The sequence below is a fragment of the Triturus cristatus genome, chromosome 10, assembly GCF_964204655.1.
Source record: "Triturus cristatus chromosome 10, aTriCri1.1, whole genome shotgun sequence".
NCBI classification, from domain to species: Eukaryota; Metazoa; Chordata; class Amphibia; order Caudata; family Salamandridae; genus Triturus; species Triturus cristatus.
Genome location: NC_140593.1, coordinates 670,851,552 through 670,866,783, shown reverse-complemented (window position 1 = coordinate 670,866,783; position 15,232 = coordinate 670,851,552). Strand labels below are relative to the sequence as shown.

At 48.8% G+C, this 15,232-nt stretch overlaps 1 protein-coding gene across 2 annotated transcripts in view; it reads right to left on the bottom strand.

The window, feature by feature from the left end:
* Positions 1-15,232, bottom strand: part of WDR90 (WD repeat domain 90) — a 1,426,420-nt gene that overhangs the window by 801,398 nt on the left and 609,790 nt on the right. For both annotated transcript variants that reach the window (XM_085628141.1, XM_085628142.1), the window contains exons 27-28: positions 12,323-12,454; positions 10,839-11,006 (exon numbers count right to left, since the gene is read on the bottom strand). In XM_085628141.1, the coding sequence (XP_085484267.1) occupies positions 10,839-11,006; positions 12,323-12,454 (300 nt within the window). The remainder of the gene's footprint in view (positions 1-10,838; positions 11,007-12,322; positions 12,455-15,232) is intronic.

Sequence of the window (15,232 nt, the reverse complement as noted above, 5' to 3'; positions counted from 1 at the left end):
CCCCCACTCTTTCCGCTGGCCTGGCACGTGAGGCATGACTTGCAGTGGGTCTCCACATTTGCTCGCATCTTGGGCCAATAGAAGTGGGTAACTAGTCGCTGGTAGGTCTTGTCTTGGCCTAAGTGTCCTGCCAGGGGTACATCATGGGCTAGGCCCAGGAGGAGACTTCGGAAGCGCAGGGGTACCACCAGTACTCGGGCCGATCCCAGCTTGGCCGACTTCTGTTCGATGTACAGGAGGCCGTTTTCCCAATAATATCCAGTGTGTGTCGGACTGGTCGCCTGCGGCCTGGGCTTCAGCCTGCTGTCGGAGTCCAATGAGGGAAGGGCAGGTGGCCTGTTCCTGGCAGAATTCTTCTCGGGAGGGATCTCCCTCGCAGTGCCACTGGGCCATCTCGGGTAGGTCCCCGAGCTCGGTCAGGGGCTCGGGATCCGGATGCACTGACCCATTATCGTGAACGGTTTCTTCTTCCGGACGAGGGTCGTCGGGCTCGGGTAGTGCGTTCCGGACCTCGGGGACGGCGACTGTTCAGCGGCATGGCCTCAACTCCCTCGGAGGAAGGCAATCGGGCAGTCAGAGCGCGTGGTGGCGCATACCCATTCGGGTAGGCCCATCATCTCTAGATGGGCTCTTCGTTCCACTTGTCCCCACGGGGAACTCTCGAGGTCGTTGCCCAGGAGGCAGTCTACGGGTTGGGAGGTTCGGACTGCCACCCTCAATTTACCGGTGACTCCCCCCCCATTCGAAGGGTACCAGGGCCATCCGGCATAGGCTCTCGGAATTGTCCGAAGATATGACTGGACAGATGGCGTCGGGCAGGATCTGGTCTTCGGAGACCAGGTGGCAGTGGACCACTGTGACACTCGCCCCGGTGTCGCGGAGGCCCTCGATGCGGTGACCGTTGACCGTCACCTGCTGTTGGTACTTCTTCGTGTTGGCGGGTAGGGGTGTCCCGGGGACCATCTCTCGGTCCCCTAGGGAGACCAGGGCGGCTGGTTCCCACTCTTCGGAATCTTCCATCTCTTCTCCTAGGGCTACGGAGGCCATTTGTCGAGTCGGAGGGGTTGTCGTTGGTACATGGGACACTGGGGGTCACTGGCATAGTGTCCGGTCTGTTGGCAGCGGAAACAGGTGATCTTGACTCGGGGTCCCGACCTCCCCGGTGGCCCGGTGCTGGCTGGAGGTGGGGCTGGAAAGTGCGGAGGTTGGTCTCTGGGGGGACTGTGCTGGGAGCCCCCCGGGAATTCCCTCAGTCGGCCTTGGTTCCCTCCGCCCCTCTGGCTGGGGGGTCCCTGACTGTGGCGACCGTAGTCTTCCACAGGACCCCGGGAGGCCCGGGTGTTCACCCATCGGTCAGCCTCGACGGACAGTTTTCGCTGGTCAGTGAGCTTGCTGTCCAGGAGGTGCTGGCTAACTCCACAAAGTAATTGGCGGACAAGTGTTCCCACGCGATTAGATCGAACAACTCCTCAAAGGTGGAGACCTTGCTGCCCTTGATCCACCCGTCCAGGGCCCGGCTGTAAAAGTTCACGTACTCTACCCATGTGGTACCGGGTATCTTCTTGCAGTCTCGAAACCGTTGCCGGTACATCTCGGGGGTGAGCCCATATCTGGCTACTATGGCCTCTTTCATGTGGCTGTAGGAGTTCAGCACCGTGGAGGGCAGGTCCAGCAGGGTATCTCTCCCCTCGCTCAGGAACCGGCCCCACAAACCAGCCCCCCAGTCTTTCTGCGGAACTCGGTGGGAGGTCATGGCAACTTCGTAGGCCTTGAAACATTGCTGGATGTCGTCGTTTTTGTAATATTCCTTCACCACATCCTTGGGGATGTGGACCTTTGGTTCCACCGTGGAGGAGGGTGGTTGATTTCCCGAGGGTCTGGACTCCTCACTTTTAGCCTTGAGCTCGATCTCCTTCAGGCTGCGTTCGTGTTCTAGTTGGAGTTTTCTTTCTTCGTGTTCTCTCTGGCGTTTTTTTTCCTCAAGTTCTCCTTGTAGGCGTAATTGTTCTACCGCCAACTTTTTCTCGGCCAGTTTTAGCTCTCCCTCGATTTTCAGTTTCGCTAGTTCTAGTTCGTGGTTGCGGCCCCTTTCTCGGTCTGCTAGTTCCTACGGGGATAGGCCCCCCTTCTGGGGCGCTGCTCCTTACCGGGATGCTTCGTGGTTTGTTTGGCGGCTCTCCTTCTGTTCAACCCAGGTCTTCAATGCTCCCTGGAAATCTTCTTTCGTGCTTAATCCGGTGGTAGCGATTCCAAGGTCTTTGCAGAATTGTTTTAATTCTCGGTGCGTATAATCTTCCAACTGGTCCTCTCGGAATTTCGAGCTTGTGTTGGTACCTGCGGCACCTAGGGAGGTTTCTCCTTCCATCTCTTTCCGGTAGTGCGTCAGCCGTTTACTGCACGATCTCTAGGTGTCGGCTCGGATCCCGTCGTCTGCCACCAAATGTTGGAAAGGCGTTCTCCGGGGGGCTTCGGAATACGTTCCGGACCACCCTTTGACCCACCTCTCCCAGAGTTAGGCCGAGCAAGCGCGGGGAGGCACTTCCTGGAAGGGTCTCGTTCCTAGGATCGCACACGCTGAGCTTGCACTCTCGGACAGAGGGACACCACACAGTAGTTCTTCGTAAGACAGTACTTTATCGTTAGCTTTTAGGGACCTTTATGATCCGAAATGCAGGTATTGAAGCAGCGCCACAAGCGGCGACGATTTCGTGATGGGGATATGGGGGTAGCGGGACAGTCTCTGAGTTCAGTGTCTCTGCGGAGTATCCTTCGCACAGCTCTCAATCCTCGAGCTGGGGGATGTTGTTTCTCTCGGCAATTTCTGCCGATTCTTCTAGAGGAGAGTGCCAAGAGTCTCTCAGCAGGCACAGGTGGTTTCGGAGTCGGGGAGCCGCGACGGCGTCAGCAGGGCTCAGATGGTTCAGAGTTCGGGGAGCCGCGACAGCGTCAGCAGGGCTCAGATGGCTCAGAGTTCGGGGAGCCGCGACAGCGTCAGCAGGGCTCAGATGGTTCAGAGTTCGGGGAGCCGCGACAGCGTTCAGAGTTCGGGGAGCCGCAACAGCGTCAGCAGGGCTCAGATGGTTCAGAGTTCGGGGAGCCGCGACAGCGTCAGCAGGGCTCAGATGGTTCAGAGTTCGGGTAGCGTTCTTCTGTTCAGGGATCGATCGAGCCGCGACCAGGTCAGCAGGGGTCTTGTAGGTCCAGGTCTTCTCTGCCTCCCGTCCCTTCAGCACCCCTTGTTATACTCCCCCCCTCCTCTTTGAAGTCTGGAGTCCTCGCTGAGAGGGGTCTTGGTGCCTGGGGCCGGGGTGTCGGGATTTCCTGTCGCTCGGCCCTTTGATCTGTTCCGGTGGGTCTGGGAGGGACTCCAGACGCCCAGCAGGCAAGGCGCCCGCTCACTGGCGGCCTGGTGGCCGATCGAAACCCTCCTTGGGGAGGAGACCAGAGGTGTGACAGGGACGGCGTCTCCTGGTCTGGCTTGGGGGCTTCTCGCTCTCTCGGCCGGGCAGGCGTGGTAGGGTCTAGGGTGTTGCTGGGGCCTTGGCCGGCCATCGGGTTGTTGGGCCATGGTGGCCGGAAGTCTGTGACATCGGGGATCAGGTGCGGTTGCAGGGTGGCTGGCTGGTCGGGAGGGCCCACGCCACGAGGCCGGTCTCACACCCCAGTACAGAGATCTGGGCCTAAATCCATTGTTTTTTTCACACCATGCCATTCCAGTTTAGACCAAGCCATATGCAAATCAGTCTTGACCCTGTACCCAATGGGAACAGTCCAGCCTGAACTGCTAGGCCAGGTCCTCCCTGGACTGGAAACAAGCATCCTAGGACCGGTTTTCGGGGTTTCACCCCTCTTCAGCCAAGATAGCTTGATTCCAGTGGCATGGAGAGCACGGGACTCACGTCTGAGCATACCCGTCCCACTCGGGGTGTCAAATGCAAAAAGAACTATTGATGGACAGAATGCTGAACAATGTCATACATTCACCCCAGTACAGAGATCTGGGCCTAAATACATTGTTTTGTTGTTCACCATGCCATTCCAGTTTAGACCAAGCCATATGCAAATCAGTCTTGACCCTGTGCCCAATGGGAACAGTCCAGCCCGAACTGCTAGGCCAGGTCCTCCCTGGACTGGAAACAAGCATCCTAGGACCGGTTTCGGGGTTTCACCCCTCTTCAGCCAGGATAGCTTGATTCCAGTGGCATGGAGAGCACGGGACTCACGTCTCAGCATACCCGTCCCACTCGGGGTGACAAATGCAAAACAAGCATTGGCATAGCCAATAGGTCTCGCTTTTGGGACCTTAGTTATGCAGCAAAATATCCTTGGTGCAACCACATCAACTGTTGCATGGCTAAACACTTATAATGTCCCAAAGGCGAGACCTATTGGTTGTGTGTGTGTGGTTGTGTGTGTGTGTGTGGTTGTGTGTGTGTGGTTTGTGTGTGTGTGGTGTGTGTGTGGTGTGTGTGTGTATGCGTGTGGTTGTGTGTGGTTGTGTGTGTGTTTGTGGTTGTGGGTGTGTGTGGTTGTGGGTGTGTGTGGTTCTGTGTTTGTGTGTAGTTGTGGGTGTGTGTGGTTGTGGGTGTGGTTGTGGGTGTGTGTGGTTGTGGGTGTGTGTGGTTGTGTGTGTGGTTGTGTGTGTGGTTGTGGGTGAGGGTGCAGTTGTGGGTGAGGGTGCAGTTGTGGGTGCGGGCGCGGGTGTGGGTGTGGATGTGTGTGTTGTGTGTGTGGCTGTGTGTGTGGCTGTGTGTGTGCGGTTGGGTGTGGTTGTGTGTGTGTGTGGCTGTGTGTGTGTGGTTGTGTGTGTGGCTGTGTGTGTGTGGTTGTGTGTGTGTGGTTGTGTGTATGGTTGTGTGTGTGCTTGTGTGTGTGCTTGTGTGTGTGGTTGTGTCTGTGCGTGTGTGTGTGGTTGTGTGTGGGTGTGTGTGGGTGTGTGTGGTTATGTGTGGGTGTGTGGTTGTGTGTGTGGTTATGTGTGGGTGTGTGGTTGTGTGTGTGGTTGTGTGTATGTGGTTGTGTGTGTGTGCGGTTGTGTGTGTGTGTGGTTGTGTGCGTGTGGTTGTGTGTGTGGTTGTGTGTGTGGTTGTGTGTGTGTATGTGGTTGTGTGTGTGTGTGGTTGTGTGTGTGTGTGGTTGTGTATGTGTGGTTGTGTGTGTGCGGTTGGGTGTGGTTGTGTGTGTGTGTGGTTGTGTGTGTGCTTGTGTGTGGTTGTGTGTGTGCTTGTGTGTGTGCTTGTGTGTGGTTGGGTGTGTGTGGGTGTGCTTGTGGGTGTGTGTGGGTGTGTGGTTGGGTGTGTGGCTGTGTGTGCGGTTGTGTGTGTGGTTGTGTGTGTGTGTGTGGTTGTGGATGTGTGTGTGGTTGTGTGTGTGGTTGTGGATGTGGTTGTGGATGTGTGTGGTTGTGGGTTTGTTTGTGTGGCTGTGTGTGTGGTTGTGCGTGAGGTTGTGTGGTTGTGTGGTTGTGTGTGGTTGTGTGTGGTTGTGTGTGAGGTTGTGTATATGGTTGTATGTGTGGTAGTGATTGTGTGTGGGGTTGTGTGTATGGTTGTGTGTGTGTGGCTGTGTGTGTGGTTGTGTGTGTGTGGCTGTGTGTGCGGTTGTGTGCATTTGTGTGTGTGGTTGTGGTTGTGGTTGTGTGTGTGGTTGTGGACGTGTGTGTGGTTGTGGATATGTGTGTGGTTGTGGATGTGTGTGGATGTGGTTGTGGGTATGTGTGTGGGTGTGCGTGTGTGGTTGTGTGCGTGTGTGGTTGTGTGGTGTTGTGGGGTTGTGTGTGGCTGTGTATGTGGTTGTGTGTGTGGTTGGTTGTGGGCGCGGGTATGGGCACGGGTGTGGGCGTGGGTATGGGCGTGGGTGCAGGTGTGGGCGAGGGTGCGGTCGTGGGTGAGAGTGCGGTTGTGGGTGGATGTGTGGCTGTGTGTGGTTGTGTGCATGGTTGTGTGTGCTGTTGTGGTTGTGTGTGTGTGGTTGTGCATGTGTGTGGATGTGGTTGTGGGTGTGTGGTTGTGTGTGATTGTGGGTGTGGTTGTGTGTGTGGTTATTTGTGTGGTTGTGTGTGTTGTGTGTGTGTGTGTGTGTGTGTGTATGTGTGGTTGGGTGTGGGTGTGTGTATGGATGTGTGGTTGTGTGTGTGTGGTGTGTGGTTGTGTGTGGTTGTGTGTGTGTGGTTGTCTGTGTGGAGTGGTGTGTGTGTGTATGGTTGGGTGTGTGGTGTGTGTGGTGGTGTGTGTGGTTGTGGGTGTTTGTGGTTGTGTGTGAGGTTGTGTGGTTGTGTATATGGTTGCGTGTGTGGTTGTGTGTGGTTGTGTGTGTGGTTGTGTGTGTGGATGTGTGTGTGGTTGTGTGTGTGTGGTTGTGTGTGTGTGGTTGTGTGTGTGTGGTTGTGTGTGTGTGGTTGTGTGTGTGGTTTTGTGTGGTTGTATGTGTGGTTGTATGTGTGGTTGTGTGTGTGGTTGTGTGTGTGTGGTTGTGTGTGTGGTTGTGGGTGAGGTTGTGTGTGTGGTTGTGTGTGTGGTTGTGTGTGTGGTTGTGTGAGAGGTTGTGTGGTTGTGTATGTGGTTGCATGTGTGGTTGTGTGTGTGTGGTTGTGTGTGTGGGTGTGGTTGTGGGTGTGGTTGTGTGGTTGTGGGTGCGGTTGTGTGTGTGTGGTTGTGTGTGTGGTATGTGTGGTTGTATGTGTGGTTGTGTGTGGTTGTATGTGGTTGTATGTGTGTGTGGTTGTGGGTGTGGTTGTGTGTGCAGTTGGGTGTGGTTGTGTGTATGGTTGTGTGTGTGGTTGTGTGTGTGGTTGTATATGTGTGTGGTTGTGTGTGTGGTTGCGTGTGTGGTTGTGTGGTTGTGTGTGGTTGTGTGTGTGTGTGGTTGTGTGGTTGTGTGTATGGTTGTGTGTGTGGATGTGTATGTGTGTGGTTGTGTGTGGTTGTGTGTGTGGTTGTGTGTGTGGTTGTGTATGTGGTTGTGTGTATGGTTGTGTATGTGGTTGTGTGTGGTTGTGTGTGTGGTTGTGTATGTGGTTGTGTATGTGGTTGTGTGTGTGGTTGTGTGTGTGGTTGTGTGTGTGTGGTTGTGTGTGTGTGGTTGTGTGTGTGTGGTTGTGTGTGTGTGGTTGTGGGTGTGGTTGTGTGTGGGGTCATGTGTGTGGTTGTGTGTGAGTGATTGTGGTTCTGTGTGTATGTGTGGTTGTATGTGTGGTTGTGTATGGTTGTGTGTGTGGTTGTGTGTGTGTGTTTGTGGTTGTGCATGTGGTTGTGTGTGTAGTTGTGGTTGTGTGTGTGACAGTAATACTAAAAGCATCTCAAAATAAAGGAACACAAACATAGAGTTTGTGGAAAGAGAAAGCACGTTGTAAGTCAAACTGGCGCAGCAAAGCATTAACACAACAACAAAACAAACAAGATCACTTAGCGAAGACTGGGTGCTGATAATGGATACACACAGCCCATCATCTTAAGAGTTCGATTGCAGCCAATGTGCACTCAAACCTGCCCCCTCCTTGTGAGTTGCACCCCATATTTCATGAGTTGTAACTGCTGCACCCACCGTAGCGCATTGAGATCTAAAGCGCTACATAGGTCTAATCGATTAACCTGTTGTCAACATGCTGTGCTTTTAAAGAGAATGTGCCAAAAGTTTCCAGCTTCCTCACCATGTCCTCATGAAAGCGCCAACGAAAGGACTCCCTGAATGGTGCAACGGACATGAAGCAGCCGCTGCGATCAGAAATAAACACTGTGAACGTTGTCCAGTTTCACAATAACGTTTCCTTAATGTTCTTTAAGTCACAAAACAGTAATACTAAAAGCATCTCAAAATAAAGGAACACAAACATCGAGTTTTTGGAAAGAGAAAGCACATTGTAAGTCGAATGTGCGCAGCAAAGCATTAACACAACAACATGTTCTTTGATGCTTGAAGTTCTTTGAACGAGAACATCAAAGGGGTGCCGCGAAATGGGTCGCGGGCGAAATTGAAAGTGATCGTGGGCGCTTAATGAGCATGACAAGGTTTGCCAGCCTCTGCTCCTAAGTGCATGCCCACACACATGCACTGTAGCTCTAGGCTGGCCATGGTAGAACTTTTTGAGCCCTCACAAAAAGTCTCGCCAGGGCAGCGAATGCCCTGGGTCAGGCGAGACCTAAAGAACTATTGATGGACAGAATGCAGCACAATGTCATACATTCACCCCAGTACAGAGATCTGGGCCTAAATCCATCGTTTTTTTGCACACCATGCCATTCCAGTTTAGACCAAGCCATATGCAAATCAGTCTTGACCATGTGCCCAATGGGAACAGTCCAGCCCGAACTGCTAGGCCAGGTCCTCCCTGGACTGGAAACAAGAATCCTAGGACCGGTTTCTGGGTTTCACCCCCCTTCAGCCAGGATAGCTTGATTCCAGTGGCATGGTGAGCACGAGACTCACGTCTGAGCATACACGTCCCACTTGGGGTGACAAATGCAAAAATAACTATTGATGGACAGAATGCAGAACATTGTCATACATTCACCCTAGTACAGAGAACTGGGCCTAAATCCATCGTTTTTTTGCTCACCATGCCATTCCAGTTTAGACCAAGCCATATGATGGATTAAACCCAGATCAGTTGACTGGGGGTGAGTGCTTGCATTGTTCAACACTCCGTTCATCATTCCCTTTGGTTTTGCTTTGTTCACCCTAAGTTGGCAGGGTATGCCCAGACGTGGGTCCCTTGCTCACTTTGCCACTGGATTCAAGCTAGCCTGGCTGATGACGGTTGATTAGCCAGAAACTGGTCCCAGGATGCTTGTTTCCTGTCCAGGGAAGACATGGTTTGGCAGTTCGGGCTGGACTGTTCCATGAGGCACAGGGTCAGACTGATTTGCATATGGCCATGTCTGAACTGGGGTGGCGGAGTGAGATAAAGAATGATGATGGATTAAACCCAGATCAGTTGACTGGGGGTAAGTGCTTGCATTGTTCAACACTCCGTCCATCATCCCCTTTGGTTTTGCTTTGTTCATCCTAAGTTGGCAGGGTATGCCCAGACGTGGGTCTCTTGCTCAGTTTGCCACTGGATTCAAGCTAGCCTGGCTGATGACGGCTGATTAGCCAGAAACCGGTCCCAGGATGCTTGTTTCCGGTCGTGGGAAGACATGGCTAGGCAGTTCGGTCCGGACTGTTCCCATGAAGCACAGGGTCAGACTGATTTGCATATGGCCATGTCTGAACTGGGGTGGCGGAGTGAGATAAAGAAGGATGACGGATTAAACCCAGATCAGTTGACTGGGGGTGAGTGCTTGCATTGTTCAACACTCCTTCCATCATCCCCTTTGGTTTTGCTTTAATTTTAAAACAGCACTGAAAAAAATATGTAAACTCCTAAATCAATGGCGGAATTTTCCTTTGCCTATTATGGGACGTGTGGCTCTTATTAAAAATGTGCATACTTTGGGTCTTTTCATTTATTTTTATGAAAATTTTGATCAAGGTCCCTCAGACTTTTTTTTTGACTCCGCTAACATGGAAATTAGAAAATTCTCATGGCAGGGGAAAAAAGTCTACACTGAAAATTCAAGCCCTACAGTAAGACTCGGAAGATGGGGGGTTTAGCTCTGTCAAATATAAAAAATTATTATCAGGCTTCTTTACTTGATTGGCTTGCTAAATCCTCCTCAGCGAGTTCACAGGAAGCCAATTTCTACTTACTACTCATGGTAAAGGAGTCAGAGAAAGGGATAGCTACCTTTCTAAAGATCCCCAGGCTACCCAAGAAACCCGGATATAAGACTCCACTTATTATTTTAGATTAGTTCCATAAAATATGGGAAGAACACAAGATTTCCTGGTTCCACCCCCAGCTGAAATTGGCAGAATGTATCCCTTTTGGTCGGCATATATCTGATCCAGTCTGGCGCCTGAGGAGAACATGTGTCTATCAGATAGTTGGCTATTGATATGCAGAACCACATTTAAGTGTTTGTTCTCAATAAGTAAGGGCTCAGAGAAGTATTAGGATGAAGGGATAAAGTTCAGATTGCTCATGATAGTTTTATGCTTCGTTATCACAGTAAATCCAACCCTCACTTCCAAAGGTGGTTAGGCTTCAATCCTTCAAGAACTTAGATATTATTACAAGAGGTGGCACAGGTGCAGGATGATTTTATGGCCCTCCCTTTTAATTGAGGGGCGTAGGCAAGTTTATTTTTAGAATGATAAAGCAATAGGATTCTGGTGGCAGAATGTGGGCTCACTTCAAAGAGTAATTACTGGAATGAGGAAATCTGCATCACAGTAATGAAGATTACCAGTATGTAATGAGTGTTCCCTAGCCTCTAAACAGTAAAAGATCCGTCCAATGCTCCACATGTAGGAATGGGGTTTTACAAACCTGTTCTTTCACACAAAACAAATACAACTAAACTCTCATGTATCAGAACAGCGCACACCTAGCCATGAAACAATGGAAAACTGAACAACGGCATGGTTTTCGGGATGACATTCATGGGCGCCTACAGAGGGGATGAGAAGCTACGAAGCGTACATTTTTCTTTTAGCCTTAGTCATTACAAAGTAGCAGAAGAAAAGTAATGAGAGGTCCTAACACAAACATGAAAACATTATACCAAGATTGAAACTATAACGGATAACCACAATGGAGAACTAGAGTGGTGTGTAAAATAATCCCTAGTTTCCACACAGATCAAAAGTGTCTACCAATAAATAGATTTCCATGCACCAATGATATACTGTAATGCAAGGCAATCGTAATGACTAGAAAACCAACCACATGGATTAACCAAGCATTGATTAACCTGTGGGCACGGAGAAGGATGCTGCATGCTTTAAAGGACTCTTACCATTTTCAGGAACCTTTTGGACTAGACTAGATTTCGGTCTTTCAGTCAGAGGCAATTCCTTTCGACTAACTTCATATTTTTTTATTAGGACTGAGTGGTCTTTGTTCACTAATCCCTTCATACCAGTCTCTCCTAATTTCTCTCCTTCATCAGACTCAGAAAAAGTATCTGTGGAGAAAAATTACAATTAATCTACAAAGAACGCTTCCAATCATATAGAATCAGTGCAGGGATGGAGTTCATGACCCTAAAAAAGTAATTGGAATATTCACAGTTTGTATAAAGGACTTCACACCCGCGTTAATAGCTTTCAATTACTGACCAAACAAAGTTGGCTTTAGTGAACCAGAATGCGCGAAGAGTGGACAAAATCAATGCAAACAGCTAATGGCTTTTTTTATGGCATCGTAACAACAAATCAAGTCAGATTTCAAGTCTTGGGTTCTTAAACAAACATTACAAATAGTGCTTAAGTAACAAGCAGGTCTCATCAGCTCAAAATGGCAGCACTCTTTTTGTTTTTCAGAATAACCTCCTAGTCCTAGATGACAGAAGAGGCTCTGCCTCAATGTTTCAAACAATGTTTCAAAGATTTTGTAGGTGAGGAAATGCCTAGGATCCCATCAACGTTATTCCAATACATCTGGGCAGTTCTCTAGGGGTAATTGAAAAAAGGTGGTATTAGGTCTGCTATGAGGCTTTAGAAGTAGATGGTATTAGACTGACATGAGAGGGTTTCTCAAAGTGTGGGCAACTAGGACCCTCTGGCAACAGGATTTATCAACATTGTTAACTGGTACGGAGCAGAGGGTAATTTGGAAAAGCATAGAAAAATGAATTGCTCATTGAGTCCTCTTGTGGGCACCTAGAGATGTTGGTGTTTTGTGTCTTTCATAAGGACTAATGGCATCTCTGAAACTGCAGCCACTGATCACACAACATATGTCAGTACCTGCTGCTAATTATCATCAGGAATTTGCCTTCTTTGTTAAAGAGTTCAGTGCACTTAAAGATATGCCCAGAACCTTGGCGTAATCCTTTGTTGGATAAGTTAGTTGGTCTTCATCCTCTGAAGAAAATGGTATGGAAATGTTTTCCACCTTCTGTGCAACCTAGGAGTAAAATAAAGTATGGGAACAGGTAATTTATCTAAATGTTTTAATAAGTGACAGAACGAGGATGAAGATAATGACATTAAGGGCTTCAAACTCCCAAATAAAGTCAAGCACACAAAGTCTTGAGGATGTTTTTCTAATCTGACAAAAAGAGAGCTTCTTGTATCCTAAGGAGGGAAAATGATAACTTTATTTAAACTGTAGAGTGGATACTATGAGTTTTTTTTAACTACAATGTAAAAGCTTTGTAGAATTTCTTCTCAGGCCTGTGGATTTAGCACCTTTGTTAGGGAAAAATTGCTTGCCACCTTATCTCACATTCCACTTCTCTCCGCAAACACCTCCAAAAGCACAATTGCGTGTCCTTACCATGTCGGCCTTCTTGATGTATGGAACTTATGTCTAGGCAGGGGGGTGAGGATATACAAGGCACTGGTGCTGACCTGCGAGGCATCCCATTTGCAATATATGTGGAATCTCTTCTTTGCACCTTGTTGCCATCTAGGAATAGAAACCACCAATGAATTACAACTCTACAGCGGAATCCATCACAGAATTTCTTATTTTATCTAGAATAATTATGTCCTTTCTGTATATGGGATCCAAACATTTTGACATTTTATCCCTGAGAACTGTGAAACTACTATGTAGTTGATGATTGGTGTCACCATGGAAGGTTCATTGGTAAACAGACATTTCCCACTGTCCTTGCTGGAGAGGACTGACATAGTGACAAGTATGCAAACCAAGTTACATTTGGAAACGTTTGGTGTGCCTAACTGAACCAACTGAAATGTGTACAGGATTTTCATTCCAGGTATGTGGACTAATTTAAGTGAGTGAGCTTGACCTCAAGGCTTAAAAAATAGGTCTAGTGAGACTAGGCACAACACCTGAAGAAATGAAGCGCATATGACAAATCCTTGGACCGTACACACACTAGTGTATTTCTCACAAAAAGCATATCCAAACAAGCAACTAGAAATTAAAACTGATGTAATCCCATAGCTCAAATAAAATGGATTAAAGACTACATACAGTGCAACTGTATAGCCACGTACAACTAGTCCTTGTATCAGTCTAACACTTGGGCTCATTGCTTCAACCAACAGCTAAGCATGTCAGTGCACAAAGTTGGGACCCATAAATACAATATTAGGGATTAAGGTCCCTGCAGTGCACACATAACAAATGTTGGTATGGAACAGTGGTAGCTGGTAGATGGAAAAGCAATCACAACACTTTTTAAATGAACTCCTTTAAGCTTCCTATCAAGGCAGTAGGTAGTAGCTTGCACCTTGAGCAGCTTGGTTTGTGCTAAAATGGACCACAGGAAGAAGCATGCCACCTATTAGGCAGGTGAGGGCCTTTGTCATAAAACAGTGAGGTATCCGTACTCACTGAATTCATACGCTTATCCTACTGTCAGGCAGGTTTTGTGTGTTACTGTACACATTTTATTTCCATGGCTTGAGGGAGAGTGGCGGAAGAGAGCTACCACCAGTTGACGTGCTTTAGTGCTTGGCAACTCACTTAAGAACCTTGAATTTCAAGGTTGTAGCCTGTTTTTAATGCTCTCAACATCATGTGGACAGGTGGATACAGAACTGATGTTGTCTGTTATGTTCTTCCACAGATAAGTTATTGTTTGTTTTTGGTGGCTTCTTCACCAAGATACAGCAGATTAGACAGGCATGGTTTCTTACCACCACCTTGGCCAGGACCTCCTGCTCAAGATCCCTAAACTTGTACTTTCTTTCACTGTTTGGGTTCATGACGGAAGAGACTGGCAGGTTTCTGCTTGTGATGACCGAGTGATATCAGAGGATGGCAATGGATACTGTTTGTCTTACTTCAAGGGGCTTTGTCCACACTAAATGAATGACTGCACACTCCCACACAGGAAGAAGTAATTGGTGTACTTTGGTGTGTCCTGAGGTCCCTCTATGTGTTCCTCTGACTGTTTCTGGTCTCTACATTTTATTTCCCCACTCCAGCAACTTCCAGTGCTTGAAAATGGGCATTTTATGAATATCTGTGCATGCACTATTTATCAGGTGCCAGGGACCGGAAAACAAGCATCCAAGGCCCAGTTTCAAGGTATAACCTCTTATCAGCCAGGATAGCTTGAATCCAGTGTCATAGTGAGCACGGGACCCACGTCTGGGCATACCCATCCCACTTAGGGTGACTATAGCAACACAAAAAGATGATGGACGGAATGCTGAAGATTGTCAAACATTCACCCCCAGTCAATGAGTTTAATCCATAATTTTCTTACTCACCCTGCACCCAGTTTGAATCCAGCCAAATACAAATCAGTATTGATCCTTCTCCCCATGGGAACAGCAAGCAACAGCACCTCAACCCAATAAAGGACAGCGGGTTACTCACTTGCCAAGTTAAAGCTTCGACTGGCAAACCAAGTCACCTTGACTTTATAAACTTACAAATGGACAATACCAAAAAGTAATGAAACTTTTATGATTTTATTGAAAACAATCATTTTTCTTTTAAACTCGCATTACAAATGTATATAAGGCCTAATATGTACTCTTTCGAAGTTTTTATATTGTGAATTTTTATTAATTGTACAATAAACTAAACTCAAACTCAAACTCAAACCCATGGGAACAGTCTCGCCCGAACTGCCACGCCAGGTCCTCCCTGGACTAGAAAACAAGCATCCTGGGACCAGTTTCCAGGTATCACCCCTCACCCACAATCTGCACTCAGTTGGAGCTATCTGAATTGATACCATCACTATAGCTCACTCAAGCCTTGGGTCTATGCTTGTCAATCTGCGGGGTAGTGTGGTACGACCCGTTGCTTTGCCCTTACCCATGATGTTTAAATGTCAGTGTGCTCACCTGCAGGAAACAAAGGGCAAAGTCCTTTGGACAAAGAAAGGACCTCCTCAAAAAGATGGCCCAGCCCAGCATCAGGCAGTTGTAGGGATCAAAGTATGATTGCTGGTAAGCCACTCCTTACTGAGCAGCGGTGTCCTGGCGAATAGGAGCCCGCCACTTGGGGTGAACAGCACGTAACCAAACTGTAGCCATTGAAGGCAGAAGAAGAAAGTGTTTCTTACCCCCGAGAGATCGATGTTAAGGGGGTGGCCCAGACCAGCCTCATCCAGCCGCAGACAGGCCTGCACTCATCCCACATGAGTCTTGCGCCGCAGGAAATGAAGAGGCCCTTTATAGTGTAGCAGCAGCGGTGTTGCGGGAAAAGAACCGAGCGCTGCCCCTTCTGCTGTAAGGTACTGGGTATTGAGGC